At 41.9% G+C, this 21,247-nt stretch overlaps 1 protein-coding gene and 1 long non-coding RNA gene across 3 annotated transcripts in view; one reads left to right on the top strand and one right to left on the bottom strand.

Moving 5' to 3' along the window:
• The first annotated feature begins 1,850 nt into the window (after positions 1 to 1,850).
• GTF2H1 (general transcription factor IIH subunit 1) lies at positions 1,851 to 20,323 on the top strand. Of its 2 annotated transcripts, none has more exons than XM_010222722.2 (15): positions 1,851 to 1,864; positions 3,710 to 3,878; positions 5,740 to 5,932; positions 8,307 to 8,469; positions 10,120 to 10,213; positions 10,717 to 10,866; positions 11,963 to 12,042; positions 13,184 to 13,314; positions 13,851 to 13,938; positions 14,597 to 14,685; positions 15,525 to 15,642; positions 16,194 to 16,284; positions 17,461 to 17,576; positions 18,448 to 18,540; positions 19,159 to 20,323. In XM_010222722.2, exons 2-15 carry the CDS (start codon positions 3,725 to 3,727, stop codon positions 19,243 to 19,245), a joined length of 1,647 nt encoding a protein of 548 aa, XP_010221024.2. In that variant the 5' UTR covers positions 1,851 to 1,864; positions 3,710 to 3,724; the 3' UTR covers positions 19,246 to 20,323. The 2 variants fall into 2 exon arrangements, with proteins under 2 accessions (XP_010221024.2, XP_088381994.1); XM_088525868.1 differs by lacking the exon at positions 1,851 to 1,864 and adding an exon at positions 5,220 to 5,622 and having other exon boundaries at positions 3,752 to 3,878.
• Positions 3,872 to 21,247, bottom strand: part of LOC148594526 (uncharacterized) — a 36,185-nt gene continuing 18,809 nt past the window's right edge. The window contains exons 2-3 of the long non-coding RNA XR_015913442.1: positions 5,140 to 5,233; positions 3,872 to 4,142 (exon numbers count right to left, since the gene is read on the bottom strand). This is a non-coding gene — a long non-coding RNA (uncharacterized LOC148594526). The remainder of the gene's footprint in view (positions 4,143 to 5,139; positions 5,234 to 21,247) is intronic.

The following is a 21,247-nucleotide window of genomic DNA, read 5'->3' as shown; positions in this document are numbered from 1 at the left end:
CGGATCCCATCAGGATTCAATTCTGGAAATATTCAAATTGTTGGTATTAGAAGCATTTACAGCTACTTGTGAAACAGGAGACCTGCTTCCCTACAGAAAATGCACTGTTTTATGTCAAAATGCATGTCCTCCTCACCCAAACACAGATGCACACCTGTGCATCTCACTGAGCTATCTCACTACAGCATGGCAGACAAACATTTCTCATGCCAGTTTTACACCTGCATCTTCTTCCTCCCCAAAACTGTAATTACAGGGTTTGCAACCTTAACTGACACCAAATTCAGCATTTCCTGCGTTTGTGTGTTTTTAGCATAGCTATACTTATACTTACGTAAGCTATGCAGTAACATCTCCTACTCAGCATGCAAAGCAGACAGGCCCAGATGAACAACAAAACTTAAACAGCTGAAGGTGCAACCCCATCTACTTTGCCTAAACAGCACAAGATGTATGTAAACATACATACATACATAAACATAGCAGATGATTTTTTATGTTTTTACATTGCTTGGAAAAAAAAAAGTTACAAGCCACACTTAAGTCTTTAAACTTGTGTATATTTAATACTACAAACTAAAGCCCTCAGAAGCGCCATCCTGTGGGAACGTGCATCACCGGCAGCGTGCAAACTTGCTCTCAAGAGGCACCAGAAAAGGCAGGGTGCGCGTCAGAGCACTCTCCAGACTACAGCACTTACGCGAGCTCAGACGCTCCTTCCGAGCCCCGCGACAGCCGCAGACCCTGAAGTGAAAGGGACGCCTTCCAGCGGCTTCAAATACAGGAAGTCACAACCGGAGCTTTCCTGTTCTGCGCCACAGCCGCTGCCCACCCAGCCCGGCCGCTCAGCCCAACCGTCACCCGCAGCCGCTAACGGCCACCGCGCGCTCCGCCCCGCACCTGACGTCCGCTCTCGCGTCGTACCGGGCGCCGCAGGAAGTTGCGTCACGCCCCGCCCCGCCCCGCCCGCGTGACGGCGGCGCGCGCCCCCTCCCCCCTGGGGCCGTTGGCACGGGGCGGCCCCTCCCCCGCGGCGCGGGGCGGCGGCGGCCCCGTCCCGGGAGCGGAGCCGCGGGCCAGGCGGGCCCGGCTGCTTCGGGACGACGGCGGCGCCGTGCGTTTCCTCGCCGCGGCGGCGGCGGCGGGAGGAGGCCGGGCGGATAGAAGGGCGGCGCCACGTGACCGGGAAGACGACCGCAATGGCGGCGGCGGCAGGGGGAGGGGAAGGCGCGGCCGTCACGTGACGCGGCGCCCGCCCCGCCGCCGCGGCGTGTTCCGGTCACGTGCCCGCGCCGCCCCATGGCCCCGGAGGCGGCCGGGCCCCCCTAGCACCGGCCCCGGCGCGGCCTGGCCTGGCCTGTCCCGTCCGCACGGTAGGACCCGGGGGGCGGGGGCGGGCAGGGGGATGGGCGCGCGCGCGCGCGTTGCCGGGTGCCCGGCGGCGCGTAACGGCCGCGCCAACCGTCACCAACCGCCGCCAGTGGCCGGGGTCGAGCCTGCGGCACGGGACGGGCCCTGCGCTGCCCTCCGCTCCTTTGCACCGCTCCCGTTAGCGCGGGGACAGGGAGAAGCGCGGGGCGAGCGCCGCGGCCCCTCGTGCTGGGAGTCGGGCCTCATCCGCGGCGGCGGCTCCTGAAAGTTCAGGAAAGTCACGGAGCGCGGCGGGCGCGACCCGGCGGGGACAGCGGCCTCCGTCACGGGATGCCGCGAGGGCCCCCAGAGCAGGACCTCGGTATGCTGAGGCCCTGCGGGCCCCACGGTGCCCTGGGGCCAGCCTCACGCCTCCCTAACGAGGGGGCTGCGAGCTGCTCGCAGGGCTTTATTTGTCTTACACAAGGAGCCATCTTGTTTCCATCAGCAAAAGGTGCCAACTTCTGTAAATCCTGATTCCTGATCTTCCTGCCACCCCCTTCCCTGTTTTGAGGCCACCGCTGCATTCCTTGTTCCAAGTGCTGCTCGCACTGCTTGTGATTTATCCGCTCCAAGGGCCGCTGCAAGTTGCTGCCCGCAGGAGGAGGCAGTGATGACACGAGGAAGAGCCGCAGGGAGCTGGTGCCTTGGCAGCAGCCGCCCGAGGCGGGAGCCCCTGAGCGCTCTCTCCCTGCCTGGGAAGCAGGGTGTGGGTGGCAGAGCAAAGCTGCTTGCGGCGGAGCGGGCCTGGCTGCGGGAGCGCTCTGCTCCCCCTGCATCCACCACACCTCTGTGCTCCATCACAGGGATCTAAACTAAGGATTTGGAGTTCGCAAAGCAAAGGGGAGCAAAGTCAACCCCCTCGGTCTCACACAGAAGAGTGAGGTTTCTGGTGCACGGCCAGCTGCCCTTTTCCAGCCAGGGTAGCATGCTGAGGGGAGACTACAGACCCCCGCAGGAAATCCCAAATGGAAGGGCAGTGCTGGGAGAGACCAGTGCTACCGGAGAGGCTGCAGCAGTGCCAGGCCTGCCTCCCTGCTCCGGCTGGGCCCACAGCTTCCCCGCAGAGCACAGCAGTAGCAGGGCTGCTCTGAGCAGGTGCTGCAGTGGGGCTGCTGGGAAACCCCATGCGCAAGTCTTTGGCAAAGCACAGGCTGACTGAGGTGATGAAGGAGCAAAGCTTAAGTGCAGAGATGTTCTGCTATTAAATGTCTTTCCATTTAGCACAGTGCTTAATGCATTTCAGTGACTGGGTTATAAGGCTTCTGCCAAAGAGAATACTACAATACTTTTCAGGCTGGCAAAGCAAAATATCCCATTCTTTTAGCGTAAAAAATACATACATGAATTAAATGCATTGGAATTTTGTTTTCTGGTCTCTGTTAGGAGTGTGCAGTGATAGCTGATGCAGGTTTCATTTTGAATTTTGATGCAGGCAGCTGTAAATATTACAAATACTCTAGAACATATGAAATATGCATAGATGTTCTAAACGTTTCTATTAGCATTTTATGTAACAGTAGAAAAGAGTATGATGTACAAAGTAGAGCAGTTAGACTGATAAGCATATTTAGAGCTGAAAGCACTGATGTATGTTCTGTATGTTCTTATTTTCTTGAGAAATTTAAGGCTTAGTGTGTGTGTAAGGAGGAAGATGGTGGCTTCTGGGAAGAAGGCTTGTTGATGTGCAGCTGGTAACACAGTCCCCGTTGTTTAGAAGCAGGTATAACATTAATCACACAGTATTTGGAGGACGTAAGAAAGGGGCTAGCTGGAGTCAAGCGTATGAAATACTGCTCAGAAGTTGCTACAGGGAAAACAGCCCTGTAGTCCTGTAACTGGACCAAGTTAGGTTGCATACAGAGGAAATCTGAAAACTGTCATTTTTCTCCTGTGCCTTTTTTTCCTCTTTTTTTCTGAAATATTTTAACATGCTGAAGAAGAAATATGTTGCCAAATGTCAGTGGGCATTTGGAATATAAGTTTTTGACCAGGTTTGGTTTTCTTCTGAACATGAGTAACCAGTGGAGAAGCATCGAAAAAGGAAAAGTTGGCTGTTGATTTAAATGTAAGATTTGCAGGACTTTGTATGGGGCCACAAGCAGTATTAGTAATATAATTCATTAAATAAAGTTGCTCTCTGCATTGACAGAGGAAAGTGCATCGATCTGGGATAGTCCAAAAATGATGACAGCATGAACATGTGAATGCAGGTTTAATTCCTTGAAATAGGCAGAAATAGTGAGAAAGTTACAGGGAAAAGAATGGTAGCCATCACCTCTACCTCTGTTTTCAACAGCTTCTTAGAGGCACCATGGCAACGTCATCTGAAGAAGTGTTACTGATCGTGAAGAAGGTTCGGCAGAAGAAGCAGGATGGGGCGCTCTACCTGATGGCGGAGAGGATAGCGTGGGCGCCCGAAGGCAAAGACCGGTTCACCGTCAGCCACATGTATGCGGACATCAAATGTAAGCAAAGAGTTTTCTGTGCCCGCTTCAGCATGCAGTGTTTCAGGGGATGCTTGAATGCAACCCAAGGCTTATTTGCTGTGGAACAGTTGGGCAGTTGGCGAGGGTTTGGAGGTTACACTAGGCTGTTCTGTGCAGCAGTAGCCATTGGCCCAGGGTGAGTGATTAGCAATGTAAGGGAGTTGCTGCAGATCATCTGCACAACTTCTGTCATCTTCAGCTATGTAAGTTGTGCTGCATTTGCCAGTAACTTTGGGTAAACTTCTGCAGTAAATTGAACAGAGAAATAATCTATGCCATATGCTTGTGGAGGAAAGGGTGGGAGAGTGGCTGAGGAATAGTACAGGATTTTCGGGGTCTAAGATAGAAACTCTCTGGCATGTCATCTGTTAGACGATGCCTCTAAAGCTGCTTCAGTTTTCACATAAAATGAACCTCACTGTTTTATTTTCATCTACCAGACCACAGCTTCAGAAGCGCGAGCTTCTGTAGTTGAGCCTGATTGGTAAATCACTGAATAAATAGCTGCTGTTGTAATAGCAGAGTACTTGCAAATCAAAAGTGAACAATAAATGTCTATACTATGCTGCCTGTCTGGCTCCAATTAGCGTTCATGTTCCATGAGTTCTAATGCCAAAAAAAAAAAAAAAAAAAGAAAAGGGGAATTGTACTCATTGCTCTCTTGGAGAAGGTCCAGTGCATATTGCTGTTAAAGTCACCTACAGGTACTGCAGGATGACCAAAAGGGTGGGTGAAGATTCAAAACTAACATGCTGTTCTCTTTGAGCATGAATGTGATGCATTTAGAAGGTCTGTTCACCTACTATCGAGTTCTGTAGAGGTTTTGTCTATGAGTTTACATCAATTTAGCCTCAGACTTAGGCAGCTTATATACTAAATGTTTCCAGATAGAAGCCTAACTTAGATGTCCTTCTTTGTTAATACAGAATTGAACAAAATGGGGTAGTTGTAAATTTGTAATGGACTCCATAATTTAGTGGTGACATTTGGTAACTGTCTGCTAGTCTCATTGGAGAAAGATTCAAGAGTCTTAAGTTATACAGGTGCCATTTACAGTGCTTTGCTAAAACACTGCAATAAAACAGTTGGCCAGTACAGCTGTTTTAGTATTTCTTCCCTCTGGTTATAAGAAGAGAAGCAGGAGTGAGGGTTTTCTTGAGTTTTCCATGAGTCACTAGGGTGCAGCAGCACCTTGGAGACGCTGATGATCCCCTTTGGGAGGGCTGGTGGGTGTGCTTACCTGATGCTTGAAAGCAGAGCACCTTCTGCTGTGCTGCTACTCCACCCTGCATCTGCCTTCTTACCACTTCTCTTTTGCAGGAACTGATCCAGCTCTGAAAAAAAGAAAAGGGGGGGCGGGGAGGAGAGGTACTTTTGAGTAGATCAGTTCCTTCCTTTGGCTTGCTGCACAGATGCTAACCCCAGCTCAAGAAAGGCACCAGGAAGAAGCAGAAAGGGAGAATGAGGTTGTCACCTTCAGCAGCAGCCTGAGCTGTTACTACCTTAAACATCATGGTGATGACCATCTAATTTGCTGTGGCTTTCTAATACAGCATGTGAGAATGCAGAGATGGAGCTGGGCTGCTGAGCTCTGGCTGAAGGATACTGAGTAATGCGCAGCTGAGGCCAGCGCCCTGTGATTTAGAGAAGGTGGTGGAGCTTTCAAATTAATGTAAGGAGAAGACTGTATGTTCCACTTTCCTGGCTGGAATTCACATGCAGGGTAAAGATATTTAATTGGATGACGTGGATAACTGCCTATAAGCAAATGCTCCAGGGGAGACAGTTTGTTACATAAGCTTACTGCCTGTTGCTAATTAATACTCTCTGTGTAATCTAGGCCAGAAAATCAGTCCTGAAGGTAAAGCTAAAATTCAGCTTCAGCTAGTATTGCATGCAGGGGACACAACCAACTTTCACTTCTCCAATGAAAGCACAGCAGTGAAGGAACGAGATGCAGTAAAGGATCTTCTTCAACAACTGTTGCCCAAATTCAAAAGGAAAGCTAATAAAGAACTTGAGGAGAAGAACAGGTAAAGGGGAAGCCTTCCAAAATAGCTCTTTTGAATTTCTTACCTAGCTGTAGTGAATTTCTGTTAACAGTTCTTGTGTTGTATTGCAACGCTGCTCATGATGCAACGAGCGTGGTTGGAAACGTTGCGTTTGTATCCATAGCAAAGTCGGCCGCTTTCCATGGGGTTCCCGAGGCCTTCCCCAAGCGCGGTGTGTGTCAAGACGCGCGACTGGCCTCCCCAGTAGCACGTTCCTTGGGTGTAAAGGCAGACAGCCCTGCTGCCACTTAGCCTCCGTTACCCATGAGATCAAAGCACACAAGTGGCAGGCTGTCTCTAGCCTTCATAAGCACATACGTATGCTCATAGAAAAGCTGCCTGAAATACTGTTTTTTCTTTTCCCCCAGAAATTCACACCTTCCTTGGTTTGTGACTTTTTCCTGCCTGAAATATTCTTTCCTGATATTTGGTATCCTCTGCTAAATTGCTAGGCCTTTTCATTCATCTCACTTGAGTGAGATGTAGCTATTGTAGCTATTTGGCAGGCAGGATAATTATTTTGAGAAGCTTTTGGTTAAGATATTCAGGCCCAAGCCCTTTTCCCTAAAGGGCCGGAGCTTCTCCTGCCTTACAGAGTTTCTGTTAAACCGGTCCTAGTGGCTGCAGGGAATGCTTCTCTGCGTCTACCCAGATGAGCTTCACTCCATGCTCATACCTCCTGTGAATCCCGTAGCTGTTAGCTCCTAGGCAGTATTTTCAAAGGCAGTTCTAGCTTTGAAGTTAGAAATGTTAAAGCTAGCAAAGATACGAGTATCACTTCCAAGGGCAGATGAGATTTTTGATTTTTCTGAACAGTGGAAGGGAACAGCGCTACTGCATAAGCTCTTGTGCTGGTGCTCTGACGCCTTGAGATGGTTCTTTGGCATTGTTATCATAGCTTCTTTATGCTACCTGCCTTGTTTCTAGCAGTACTGAATATACGAACAGTCTTAGCGCTGAATCTTTGTACCCTGAAGCGGGGTTTTAAAGTATTATGCCATGTAACATTAAGCCATTTTCTAGTTCTAGAAAAGCCAACATCTCTGCACACCATCACAGGCTGTTCCTTTGACCATTACAAGTCAGAGACCAGTAGTTTCATTGGCTTCACCTGCAACTGAGGGCCGAACAGTCTCTTTTAAAGTCTACTGTGGAAGGGTACTACATCCAGAGCCTGGGGCACATCTTCCATTTATTGATACATGGAGGGGAGGCGCATACCAAAATCCAAGCTTTAGTGATATATTTCAATTTAAGAGACTACTGCCTGCTGCACACTGATTTATGGAAATTTCCATTAACATGTATTTGCATCAGCAAGAAAAAAAAAAAAGAAAAATAACTGAAAGGAAACATACTAGAGATGTTCTGCCACAAAAAGGTATCACTTCCACCTCATCCAGCATCTTCATTAGGGCAGTTAGACTTTCATTCAGACCAAATTGCAGTTCATCAGTTTTCTTCCCCAGGCCACATACTATTTTCTGCATGTTCATAAGATTCCCTTGTTTTTGTTTGTAAGCAATCAAGTCAGTCGCATGCTTAAAACTGTTAATGTTGTTGACTGATTCTCCATACATATGCGGCTTTCCCAGAAAATAAATACTAGGCACCAACTATGCATAGAGCTGTATGAAAAGCAGCTTAAACATGAACTATGTAAAGCTTCAAGTGTAGACATGTTTTGCATTTTGGATACCTGTAAAGGTAATAACTGTTAATTGGATGCTGACTTTGATAGACATTCCCTGGGGGAAGCACTGAGCTTGAATGCATCTGCAGCAGTTGTGCTGTAGCTAAGGGATCCTGCAGCGGGCTCTCACTAAGAGGAATGTACATGAACAAACAACTCCAAGCAATGTGTGTTTCACGATGTCTTAATCCATGCATACTCCGGTCTGTCCTCTTCTACTAGCACGGAGTCCTGTAACTGCTGACATTTAAGATCTAAAAAGATTGGGTTAGCACTGAAGTCCCCTCCCTCCATTAGACCTTTGTTACAGAAGTTCAAGAAAATTTGTTGTATTTTTGCAGTTCAAAAGGCACAGTGCAGCATGCAAAGATACAAGAGCATTGCAGAATATTTAAGGTTGAGGCATGAATCGCACCTTAATATCATCCTAAGAGTTACCATCTTCTACGATTTACGGCTATTCCCCAAGCATATTTTCTAGTCCTTTCTTTGTTCTTTTGGGAATAAGTACAGCTGTAGAGGTTGGTCATTTGCATAGTTTTAAGAAATGCACAGCATTTGGAAAGAAATTTAGCTTCTGTTCCTTTTGTGAACCCATGTTATGGAAATCCTAGTGATTTATTCTGCAGCATATCAATTATATTCAATACATTTTTTTACCAGAATGCTGCAAGAAGATCCTGTTTTGTTTCAGCTTTATAAAGACCTTGTTGTGAGCCAAGTAATCAGTGCTGAAGAGTTCTGGGCCAACCGTTTGAGCCTGAATGCAGTGGATAATTCTGCAGCATCTAGTAAGCAGGATGTGGGCATCTCTGCAGCATTTCTGGTATGTTGAGCCTCTAGTATAAAGGATTTTGGTGCGACCAACTTGGGAAAAGTGAGAGTTCTATCACTTGTTTACTTTATTCCTGTATGTGTCAAGGTTCTTCCTTCCTGGTTTCCTAACTAAAACTGCTTCATGTGTTAAATTATTGCAAAAGTAATGGAGAGGAAAAAAAGTAAAGGTTTTATCTGACACTGCAACCTCAAAATTCTGACAATTTAAGATACTTAGTTTGAACTTACTTTAAAGTGTCAGTGAGCATATACTCAACACGTAAAAATGGACAAGAAAAATGGAGAACTTGCCACTAGAAAACCCAATATTAATGCAGTAAATTAAAGTAACATCTGTTGCAGCATCTATATACATAAAAGAAGCTAAAAAGGTTTCCAATGCAAAAGACTTTTTAAATTTTTTTATTTTTAATCAGTACATGCTTTCACCTACTTGAGGAACAACTGTGTATCTGAAAGCTTGTTTTATCTCGCTCTTTGTCCAGGTCTGTTATGTTACCCATTTGTAGAAAGCGTGTCTCAGTAGTCTAAATGCAATCAGGCTGTAATCTAAGTACAAGTCTCAGATTCTTCCCATGGAGACGTGTTTTTACTCCTGCAACAGAATTCACAGAGCTAGACAGACTAGCTGGAATCCATTTCCACCTCTAATGACTGCATGACTACATCAAGGGCTTAGGAAGGGAAGAGGAAGTGGGTGGTTTTCGTTTTCTAACTTCACTGCTGCAGAAATATTTGCTTTTCTGCCTAGAAATACCTGAATCAAAGGAACTTAATTCTTCATTTCCTTTCTCCCACTATCCTTACAAATGTACAACTGTCTGTATAAGTTACTCAGACATTAACAAAAAAAAAAAAAGAAATTTTGTTTAAAATAACCAGTTGTGTTTATGCACTCTGCATTTGTAAAATTAATGGAAAAAAAACTTCACATACATGTGTGTCCCAGTTCAAGTTAAAGTATTTATATGGCTATACTGGGAATTCTCTAGAAATCATATGGTACAAAACCCAGAAGGTAAATGTACAGGAAAAGAAAAAGATGAAAAGAAGGCAGCACATACTGTCACCTACTTCTCCCTGTTACTGAGAACTGCACTGAGTAGTTGCTCCTGCATCTTCCCAGAAGATCACAGAATTATAACTTCCAAATTCAGACCAAGGCTTGCCCTCCATTTTTAAATTCAGTGTTACTTATCAGTTATACTGAGATGGTCTTAATATATAAATAAATGAGGTGTAAGAGCCATAGGTCCTTTTGTCACATGATCACTGATTATTCAATAACCAAATTGCTGAATGAACAACAGGCATATACTGTAAATGTGCCTTTTTAAACAAGGACATATTTAACTCTGTATACCTTGTTTTGATTGGTCTTTACTTTCCGTCTTGTCTTCAAAATCTATTTCACTGACACAGTCTACTTTAATTGACAAATGTAATATATTGTAATTAATATGTGCTCTTTTATATCTCCTAAAATACTTGCTTATGACCAAATATGCTATGGACTTTTGGAGGAAGATAATTATTTTATCCATAGAAGCATTTGATTGACAACTCATTTGATCACCTCCTTTGTTTACAGAAGAAATTCAGACTTAAGTAGTTTCTGTCCCTGTTTGCTTTTTTTTAGGCTGATGTACGGCCTCAAACAGATGGCTGCAATGGTCTGAGGTACAATTTAACTTCAGATATCATTGAATCCATATTTCGAACATATCCTGCAGGTAAGAATACTGCTTTGTGTAACAAATATCTTCCTATACTAAAGGTTTTAATAATTTGGTACGTTTTTCAATAAACAATATTTAGGATGAAAAGAAGGTAATTTCCATCCCTCCGTTATGCTATATTGCTGGCACAATTCATTTTGGCCCCATGTTAGAAACGATGTCTAGCTTGAGAATAGTGTGCAATGCTTTAAAAAAAAAAACACACACAGAATTGTGGCAAATAACATTATTATTTTGTGTGAATAAAAATAGAGTATTTGAGCTTCTGTAATATGCTTTCCCTCCCTTCCTCCACCTCTGCTGCCTCATGATCCACCCCCCACCGAAAAAAAAAATTAGAAGATTGCAAGGGAAAAACTAGCATCTCTTTGCTGATGTTAAACTATGCATTCTTCTTATATTCTCTTAATTGAAGATAGCATTAGACAGAAAGCCAGGAATGGTTAACATAGAACATGTTGCCAAACACTTTGTAGTAATCACTTGTTTGTTTGCAGTAAAAATGAAATACGCAGAAAACGTTCCACATAACATGACAGAGAGGGAATTCTGGACACGATTTTTTCAGTCTCATTACTTCCATCGGGACAGGCTCAACACAGGCTCAAAAGACCTCTTTGCAGAGTGTGCCAAACTGGATGAAAAAGGTAAGAATTTTGACTCTGCTTCTGTCGCAGGCTATTATTATCTCTTAGCTATATTATAGAGCTTTAAAGTTTATCTAGTAAACCTAGCTAAGGCCAAGTCAAAGTTTTCTGATAGCTGTTTACTGAAGATCATTTGTCAAGTGAAATAATCACTGAAAGGTAGCTACGACTTTGCTATCCTTAGTGTATCTGATAACGAAGAATTATTACATCTGATACATTCCTTGAAACAAATTAGCCTTTGGAAAGTGCTACCACTAGAAATACCCCTTCCACAACTCATGAAATAACAACTCAGTGACAAATTCCCCTAATACCTTATCATGCAACTTTGGTTATACTCCATAATCCGTTACTAAGGAATAACGGTTAATGTGAGACTTATCTCAGGTAAATCTTTTGTACCTGATTTTTTTTTTTTTAAGCAAAAGACAAATGTGAATCCTATTTAAATGCTTCTGTTCTCTCTCAGCCTTTATTAGGACTCAGATGATATTTTAAGATTTCACACTAAACTTTTTTTTTTTAGGTAGTTCTATGATTATACAGAAACGTGAAGAGAGGACGTCACTTAACACCCTTCCTTAATGTGCATGAGTTCTGTCTAACAGAGATAGAACATTAGGAATCCCACAACATTTCACATGCAAAAACTGTCATCAGATGTAAATAGGGAGATGATTTACATAACCGCAAGACAGTACGCAGGACAGTATCAGGAGTGGCAAAATTACAAGAAACATGAAGTTAAGGTCTCCAGCTTCTACTATAATAATGTACTTGTGTTTGAAATAGGCATCTTCAGTTTTTTTTTTTTTCTCAGAACAGTATTCACTTATTTGTAGAAGCTGATGGCATTTCTGTAAGCAAGTAAGATGATCTTTTACAGTAGTTTTTCAAGCTTCTTATTTTAAAGGAGAGTTTGAAAAGGATTGAAAGTTACCAGTCACAGACGAAGTTACCAGGACACAAAATCATCCACAGAACCATTGGCTGCTCCTTTTAAAATGAAAAGGTAGCTTAATAATCCCACAATTATTTTTATATGTTTAGATAGAGTTTTTCATGGTCTTTTCTTTCTGCTCCTTTCCTATAGGGTTAAAAACAATGGTGTCTCAAGGAGTAAAAAACCCTCTGCTAGATTTAACAGCTTTGGAAGATAAAACATTAGATGAAGTAAGTACCTTTCTTGGAGTGGCAGGGGGAGTTTTCATTTCATTTAAGGAGGATGTGGGTTCTTCTTTGGGTTAAGTACCACAGATACTACTTTAAAACACATCACTTACTGTGTTGCTGCAATTTTATTAAGTACTCCTAATTTACATACTTGTCCAGGTGTCAAGAATTAGAGCCTGTGCCTAGTAGGTGCACATTGCCCTGGATGCTTGTTTTAGCATGCCAGGTGTAAAGCAAAACTTGTCAGTTTTTAAAAGGAATTATTTCATTTGTATGTTTTGTTTGTTTTTAATCTGAAGTAGAGTCTCTGGTTTCTTCCTACCTTTTAGAAACTGTAGCAGCATACAGAAGAGTAGTACAAATTTTGCTTTTATTCGCCCTTCAGACATTGCTTGTGTTTAATTCAGCTTAATTTGAGACCCTTTATATAGTTTCCTTTCTTACCTTTAAATGTCAGTGTTTGTGCCAAAAATATGCATAACATTATTTGCCTCCAAGCATAAAATAAAACAATGGTGTACCAATACGAGAAAAAAAATCACATGCACTTTTCTATAGTTGACTTAACTAAAACTTCAGATTTTAGTAAAAACAAACAAAAATAATCATCAGTGTTACTAAGTGCTACATTATGCTAACAGTCTGAAGCTGACCTACAAGTTGAGGATAGAGGTGTCTGAAGGGCTATGCAAACAGACCTAGTTTGCTTTCGAGCCTGGTTAATTGCAAGTATAAAAATGAGCATAGGAGCAGTGAGATTTGCTTTGGCCACCTGGGGTCTAGGAAACAGCCTTAAGGCTCAAGGGTTTTTGATTTCCCATGCTAGTGGGTTCTCCTGACAGGGGTCATTCTGCCTGTGGGCCATGGACTGGCCTTTAAAACAGCTGACAGCTTTTTTGCCTCCCCTGCCTGCCTGTTCAACACAGTGTCAGAGATGCTTTTTAAAAAAAAAAAAAAAACACCTAGCTGATGGGGGTGGGAAAGATTAGGAGGATAGGACTTCAGAAGATCATACAGCATCACTCAGTAATGTTCAGATCTCCAAAGACTAGGGCATAAAGCTTTCCTGAATCACTGCGCAACAGAAAATGGCCCTTTTAATTCTGGGGGCAGGTAGTAACTAACGTTCTTTTCCTTACAGGGCTATGGTGTAGCTCCTGTGGCCTCTACATCAAACGCCTCAAAATCTGCTCGAGAAAGTAGTAATGCTGCCATTATAAAACGCTTTAATCATCACAGTGCCATGGTCCTTGCAGCTGGCCTCAGAAAACAGTAAGTTTTGGTGCATTTAAAAAGCTTTTTTTTTTTTTTTTTTTTTTTTTTTGGAGTTAAAGGAATTTCCAACATCTGCAACTCCGTGTCCAACTTTTTTTTTTTTTTTAATGTATATCAACGAGAGAATTACGATCTAGAAGTATGGGTTCCATTTTGCTTCCATGCAATCTCTTTGGAGCTTCATGAGATGACAAATACTGTTTTTAGACACGTTTTTAAACCTACATATCTTACGTAAAGAAGGAAAGGCTGTTTTGCTCTTGTGCTGTAGCCCAGCACAGGTGTTGTAATTTAGGCACAACTTTGCTGCCTTCCACAGCCTTCTGAGAGGAAGCAGCACCCTTCCCTGCTGCTGAATTTCCTTCTTGACAACCAGGACAAGATGTAAGGGGTGGGGGGGGGGGGAGGGCGGGAATTGATATATTTGTTAATATGAACATACAGTTTGAAACAGATGATTTACTTTGTTTCTCATTTGTATCTAAAGTTTCCTGTGAGGTGAATTCTTCTTAATGCTGTTTCTCTATTTTAAGAGAAGCACAAAATGACCATTGCAGCGAAACCAGCAGTACGGATGGAAACTCCAGGGATTCAGATTTCTTTCAGCCACCCATGAAAAAGGTACGGTTGATGCAATCGTAACTGAGAGGAAGCAGAAGCTCTGGATTGCTGAAGATTCATTATTTGGTTTTGTAACATCTAAAGCAAGAGTTAACTTTTTTACAAGTATAAAGAACCACCACCTGAACAAGAACAAAGTAGCTTTGTGACTATAATGCACCTGGTACTAAATCTAAACAATTTATATGCTGAAGGTCCTGTTGATCTCTTTAGTAGAACCAATATTAATCTAAGGATGAATTGTTTGTAGAGGGGATGACTAAACTGGCACATATTGGCCTTTATCTTAAGATCAGCAGCTGAATGAGGTTAAACTGAAAGTGTAATGATTCCCGGTGCAATGAAAGCAAGCCTGTCCTAGACCATCCGTAATAGCTCAGAATGGAGAAGGAAATACTGGTATTGCTACAAAATTGAATTGAATACTCCTTGCTATAGTTGACAGCTACATGAGTGAAGAGCAGGGCAATTGAAAAGCTCTGTATACAGTGAGAAGACACTTCAGAATATGTGTGTTGTTGAATATAGAGCTATGAGCTTTGACTTTCCTGAAAGCTCCGATTTTTCTTGGGGACCAAACAATATAGCAGGACTGTATCTATCTGACAAAAGGGGAACAAGAAAGTAGTAAGGTGTTTAATTCTTTGATTTATTTCAGGTGAAACTGCAGGAGTCCATTGAATATGAAGATTTAGCAAAGAATAATAGCATTAAAACTATTGCACTAAACTTAAAGAAATCTGATCGGTAAGTTAATAAAACATTCATGGGTACTGCAGCATGTTCAATCTAGCAGGTCTGTCTTCACAACCAGCACAGAATTAGCTGATTCAGTTTACACTGTGAAACATTCAAGTATGTTTAGGTTAAGTTTAAAAACATAATATGAACTCTTGCATAAACCAGCTTGCAAGTCATTGTTTTTTTTTTAAAAAAAAATATTGATTTTCAGCTAACTACAATTTTATAAATAAAATTACAATTTTGACTTCATATCTGTCAGCACTTTTTTGCACCTTGTAACATATGTGCTGCATATGGAAATAAAAAATCCCAAGTAAAATGTACTCCTGGGCAAAAACATGCAACGGGGACATCTGAGACTGTACTGGTCTGCTATCTTTCTGGTAGCTGTAATCTTGTTTTATAGACTTTTGAATTTGAGATCCACAGTTGTAACTTTAGGAAAGAAATGGAGTGATACTACGGAAGAGAGGATGATTCCAAATGTACACTTAACTACATTTAGCTAAGATTCAAACAAAAATAGATTGAATTTTGCTATTCTATGGGAGCCCCAGAGCTCAGCAAAAAGGCAGCAGTGATAGGTTTTCAGAGCAAGATGAGATTTGCAGATTCCACAATAGAAACAAGGACTTTCTTATTTTGCTGTCCTACCCTCTGTCACCCAGCCTTGTCCCATTTGGCAGGCTCTTTTCTTTTAGTGTCATCAAATAAGGTTTAACTGATAGTGTCAAAAGTTGAAAAGCATCTAAAATGAGAAACATTTTAACAACAGTTCACTTTGTTTGGCTTCCCTTTCACCAACACTCTTACTACTCTTCTTTCCTCTCCTTATCTCACAGGTATTATCACGGTCCAACTCCAATTCAATCACAGCAATATGCAACCAGTCAGGACATAATTAATTCTTTTAATAGTATTAGGCAAGAAATGGAAGCATATGTACCCAAACTAACTCAGGTATGGAAGAATATTGAAAAAAGTTCTCCTCTTGATGCTAGCATTGTGCTTTCTGTATAACTGTCTCTCTCTTAGCTATTGGAACTTTATTTTTTCAGATAATTTAGTAACTATCTCCAATAATTTTGTGTTATTAAATCCACTTTACAACTTCAGCAGATATGTTTACAGCTTTTATGTTTAAGAAATCTAAACTACCAAATAATATTTGGTACACTGCTGTCTCAAGAGGTTAAAATAAGCAGGTTTGTAGCTGTCTCTTGCCCGGAACGTGACATGGGAGGGGTAAATCTTCCTACACAATATGTGGCAGAGAAGCTCTGCCTTGGCAGCCTGATAACAGCAAACCACTGAGTCACTCTCCCCAGTCACTTTCTGAATTTCCCCTCTTTGTAAATCAAAATTTAACCCTCGGTAAAGCAGTCACTACTCTGAATCTGCTGCTTGATCTCATTTCAAAATAGCTATGTAGCTGGTTTATGTATTATAGAAAGGGTTGTTTGTCCATAGAGACAAAGCTGTTAGAAAAGTTCTTCCCTCTCTCCCCTCAGGTTCTTTCAAGTGGTGATGCTACTAGCACTATTGCAGTCCTGTCACCTGGAGGAGCACTTATGCAGGGTGGAACACAGCAAGCCATAAACCGTAAGAATTTAGCATTATAAAATTTGAATTATATTCCTGCATTGTACTGTAGCAGCTGTCTTGCTGTTTTTTCTCTCTCAAACATGCTACAATGATAAAGGAAATTACAGAAGTTATCAGGAGTTAACAGTGGGTTTTGGCAACAAAAGAAAAGCAAAAATGCAGCCTTGCTGCGAGGGTGGGGATATTGGCTACCTGCGTGGAGACAGTGAAAACTTAGAGCAAGTGCCAAAGGCTGCATCCCATGGGGAAATCTACAGATGATGGGTTTTGCTTGTTTGGCTGAAGAAAAGGCTGCTTTTCGTGCAAAACTCATGCTTTGCTTTCTGGGTTTTGTTCCTCAGTAGCAGCTAGTCTGCTCGGTGCCCTGCTACTTCTGTAATAGTGTTTGTAGTGCTTTTCATCTCTAGCTGCCTGCTGTGTTCTGGGGCTTCACCTCTCCCTAGCCTGACTGCGCAGGCGGTAAGCAGCAAGCAGGAGAGTATCCTCAGCTAACGATAGATACTCTCACAACCCTGCGCTAAACCTACCAGAACGGAGCGCTAGGAACTGTGCCCATGTTTCCAATCCACAATTTCTCCTTCCTGATTTCTCTGTGATTTACAGAAAATAAATCACTGCTTTGGGAGATCTCCGGGGAAGCAAGCTCTAGCAAATTGTTCAGAATGGGGTTTTGTTTGCATCTTGCATTTAAGATATACAATTTTCTGTAAGAAAAAGATCCTTGTGGACTGCAAAGGCGAAACAGCCAAGCCATCCTTCTTCGATCTCCATCTAGTCACTTCTTTGCATAGTGCCCGCTTCGTGCTGGCAGAGCTCCTTTCCCTTTAACATCCTGGCTAAGCTAGGCAACAAAGCAGTGGTCCTAAAAGCAGTACCGCCACGCTGCCAGCTTGGGCGCAGAACACAAGTACCCTGTGTCCGTTACATGCCTGGCACAGATCTGCCTTTATAATGCACAAGCTTTCAAATATAAATCAGTGTCTGACCTGTTCTAATGCTGTTGATAGTCCTGCTTTAGGAGCAAGGCTGAAGCATGATGTCCAGGCTTCCCTTTTGGCCAGCTTCTCTTCATTTCTATTAGCTATAGATTGGTAAAGTCTTTCATTATCCTTCTTTTCTCATTTTACATAGGGTAATTTTGAGTGATGTAAGAAAGTCTGTCTTCTATTGCAGAGATGGTGCCAAATGATCTTCAATCTGAACTAAAACACTTGTATGTGGCAGTAGGGGAACTGCTGCGACACTTCTGGTCCTGCTTTCCTGTTAACACGCCATTCCTAGAAGAAAAGGTAAGGTGGAACCTCCTAGGGCAGGCCTAGTTATGATGTGGCTAGATCATATTTTAAAGCAACTTTCAGTAACTTAAAACATTTGTCTTAGTTGTATATTTCAAGTGCAGCACTTTTTCTAAGGATCAAAAGTCAAACCTACACAAAATATTACATTTTCTAGCAATTCTGTAGGTACTGTTGACTAAAAACATATTTATCCCTGCATGCCCTTCAGTAGAGGTTGCTGCTAAGACGATTCCTGACCAAATGGTCAGGTATATTCAAACTGCAGATTTGTCATTACCAGCTTACAAACCAACGCGGCCTTTCCCCAGCTCCGAGATGTAACCAGTGCAGCGATAGTAACAATTTTTTTTCCGCGTCATCCTTCTCTCCATTATAAAAACCACTCAGTTGTATCTTCAAAACATACAGATGCAATTTAGAAAAAAAGTTGCCTTAAGGAGAGATGCCATCTGATACCAGAAATATGACTTTTACCACTTTTACATTACTATTCTCCTCTTTTACTTTACATGAAGTCTGAGGATTAAAAATTGCTTTCAGACATGTTGATTTTCTGCTGCAAAATATGGCCTAAAAAACCTATAGCACAGCATTTGCTTGAGGCCAGGAGGATGCATTTTACAAATGCCGAGTGTTGCCCACAATTAATCGCATTGCCACCCTGCATTCCCAGGCATGTTACACTCCCATTGACAATGGGCCGACAATCAAGAATTAAGTAGCTTAGTAACTCTTCTTCCTCAAGCTTTGCAAATTTAAGAGAGCCCCCCAGATTAGTTAGTGTGTTTTATTGAAGAACTATTTTTTTTTCTTCAGAGGAAACAAGCCTTTTGTGCAAACAGTTGGTTTCTGTCTCTTTCAGGTTGTGAAAATGAGGAGTAACTTGGAAAGATTTCAGGTTGCAAAGCTCTGCCCATTCCAAGAGAAGATTCGGAGACAGTATTTAAGCACAAATGTAAGGGGAAGTACCATTTAATGATTGATATGTGCTCATTTAATTAAAATTTGAATCATGTTTATCACTAGATGGTAGGTTTGTTTCCTCTGGCCTAGAGGCCTAATTTTTTTCTTAGCTAGAAAACTGAGAGATGGGAATTATGTACATAACTACACATGCATTTTTTTTGCCCCATTTCTTCCTATAAACCTTGATGAACAATTACAAAAAAAAAATACATAAAACTATGATTTGAAGTTACTCAAAATAGACAACAAAAATTGGAAGTCGTGTTTCAGTTTTCCAGTTCTCTCACAAGGTAGAAATTTTGCTACTTGAAATCTGATTTGGTGGGAAGCAGTCCCGCCGTAAATACTGGAACAGAAAGTTTGCATATTCAGATACCACTTCCATGTGCTCTTGTCACCTTGGGAGCCCTCTTAACCCACTGCCTTTACAGCCATAGCAAAGTTGTAAAGTTTTCTCTCACTTTGGCATGGCTCCTTGGTTTTAGTGAGATAACTGTTTTTAGTGAGTAAAAAGAAGGGTGCAACAGAATATCTGCCTGATCAAAGAGAGGGGAGAAGATCTATTTTTCATTAGTTGGGACAATTTTATTTCCCTTTCATCTTTCAGTTGATAAGTCATATAGAAGAGATGCTGCAGACAGCCTACAACAAGTTCCACACGTGGCAGTCCCGGCGTATGCTGAAGAAGACGTGAAGGTGCATGCTGTCCAGGTTGGAGAGCAAAATCTGCAATAGGTATAGGAACACAACCTAGCACACATGCAGATCTTATAGTTGCTGCAGGAAGACCTGCAAGCTGTGGACTTCTGGAAATGATGCTAACTGAACTTGCACATTTTTTGAAAAAGAACAGAGTTTAAACTTGAAAACTAGGGAGAAAAACAAGGAGAACCAAAACAGAAGAGTTGAGGCGCAAAAATATTTAAAAGACACTGTTTACTGCAGTTACTCAGGAACTGCTTTTGATTTGCATAAAGAGCTGCTTTCAGAAATAAAAAGAAAAAACTTTCAAGAGGGTGTATTAATAAAAACTGTTTTTCTGTCTTTTTTTTTTTTTTTTTTTTTTAAAGAAGAAGCGTATGGCACAGGGTAGAATTCAAAAGTTTTCTTCACTGGATTCTGAAATTTTATTGAATTCTGTTTGTACTTCCTGCAACAATTTAACCAGGATCTTTTAAAATATAGCCGAGACTGGTTTTGCTTCAAACATCTGGAGAGAGTCTAGCTGTCAGGAGACAAGCTTCTGCCATATGTTTCCCCATCAATTGGAAGCAAGAGACATTGCACTGAAAGCTGTTTATGGTCCGAGCTCCCTAGAGGCACAGGGGGCCAAACTTTTGCCTGAAGTCTTGGATTTTTATGCAGATTTTTTTCAGATATCCGTTTTGCATGTTTTCCTTTGAGTGCAAGCATGTGCTACTGCAGTTTTTTTTTTTAAGGTGGCATTTGTTCTGAGGAGAGAATGCATTTTTAAAAAAAGTTTAAAAATAAAGTTTCTTACAAAAGTAAAAAGTCACTTATTTTCAATTCTTAGACATTTTTTATTTCGTCTCCTAAATCTGTTTTCTTTCACTCTTCCCTTTTGACTGTTAAACTATTTTTGGCGAATTGATAATCATTGAAAAGAGTGAAAAATGTTATTTACACAGTGTCCATAGATATTGGGAATCTGTGCCATACTTTGTTCCAGATAGAATCAGTTCACTGTTTCTGATCAACTTGTCTTGTATTAAATGTGACTTAAATGCAAAGTAAACCTTTTTTCTATTATATATGCAGTTTACTGACATCCTTGTATTTTGTCGACACCTTGACCAGTACTAAAGCCCCATGTGGGTTACTGAACTTTTTTTTACTTCTGACTTAACATGACTGTTAGAGTCTAAGATGCACCTACTACAAGGAGGAAGCAGATTGATAATATGAATTCGAAGCAAGCGCAGCAGCATTTGCTAGGGAAGAAGTTCCCATTAGTCTGCATGATGGCTTAATGCTGGATTTTGCCCCCACTATGGTGTTAAACATTACAGTGGGGTGGAGGTTGGAGAATTCCAGCAAATTCCTAGAGAATATGTACAGCCAGGTCTGTGCTTGTTCTGTGCTGCTGCTCCATTTATGCAAGAGGGGTTTTTCTTTAACTGATGCATCAAAGGCAGCAGCTTCTTTATAGCCAGTGTTTTGGGATTTTGTATTATGCTAATATTTTGGTAAAAGCCGAGTTTCAGTTAAATGTAACTGTCTGCACCAAAACTGTTTGGAAGTGTATGAATTACTGTTAAGCCTAGTTTCCCTGTCTGCTTTTGTAGACAGATGCATGATACCTGCTCTGTAACGTTAATGTGGTTCTGCTAGAAGAAATGACAGGGCTCAACAAGAGGGACACAACTTACTTTTGACATGGTGAAAGCGTCACTAGGAATAAACAGATGTACATACAGCATACAGGGAAAGAGGTGCACATCTTGTCAAAAGTTACCTCTTGCGACAAGTAATCTGTTCCTTTGAAATTTAGGCTTAGGCTATGGCTTTATTAAGCCTAATCCTCTCTAAGTGCTGGCAGCTTGAAGAAAAGCTCATTGTCTCCCCTGTTCCAAAGCATTGGATCTAGCAATTGTGTGGCCAAATGCCAACAAATTTGTGAAAGCTCTTACAGCCTTCATTATATCAGAGGACTAGGTCCAAGGAAGTATTTGATT

This window comes from Tinamus guttatus, unplaced genomic scaffold, assembly GCF_059628265.1.
Source record: "Tinamus guttatus ecotype Peru unplaced genomic scaffold, ASM5962826v1 Tinamus_guttatus_pri_ptg000240l, whole genome shotgun sequence".
Lineage (NCBI taxonomy): Eukaryota > Metazoa > Chordata > Aves > Tinamiformes > Tinamidae > Tinamus > Tinamus guttatus.
This window is presented reverse-complemented; position numbering and strand designations above follow the sequence as displayed.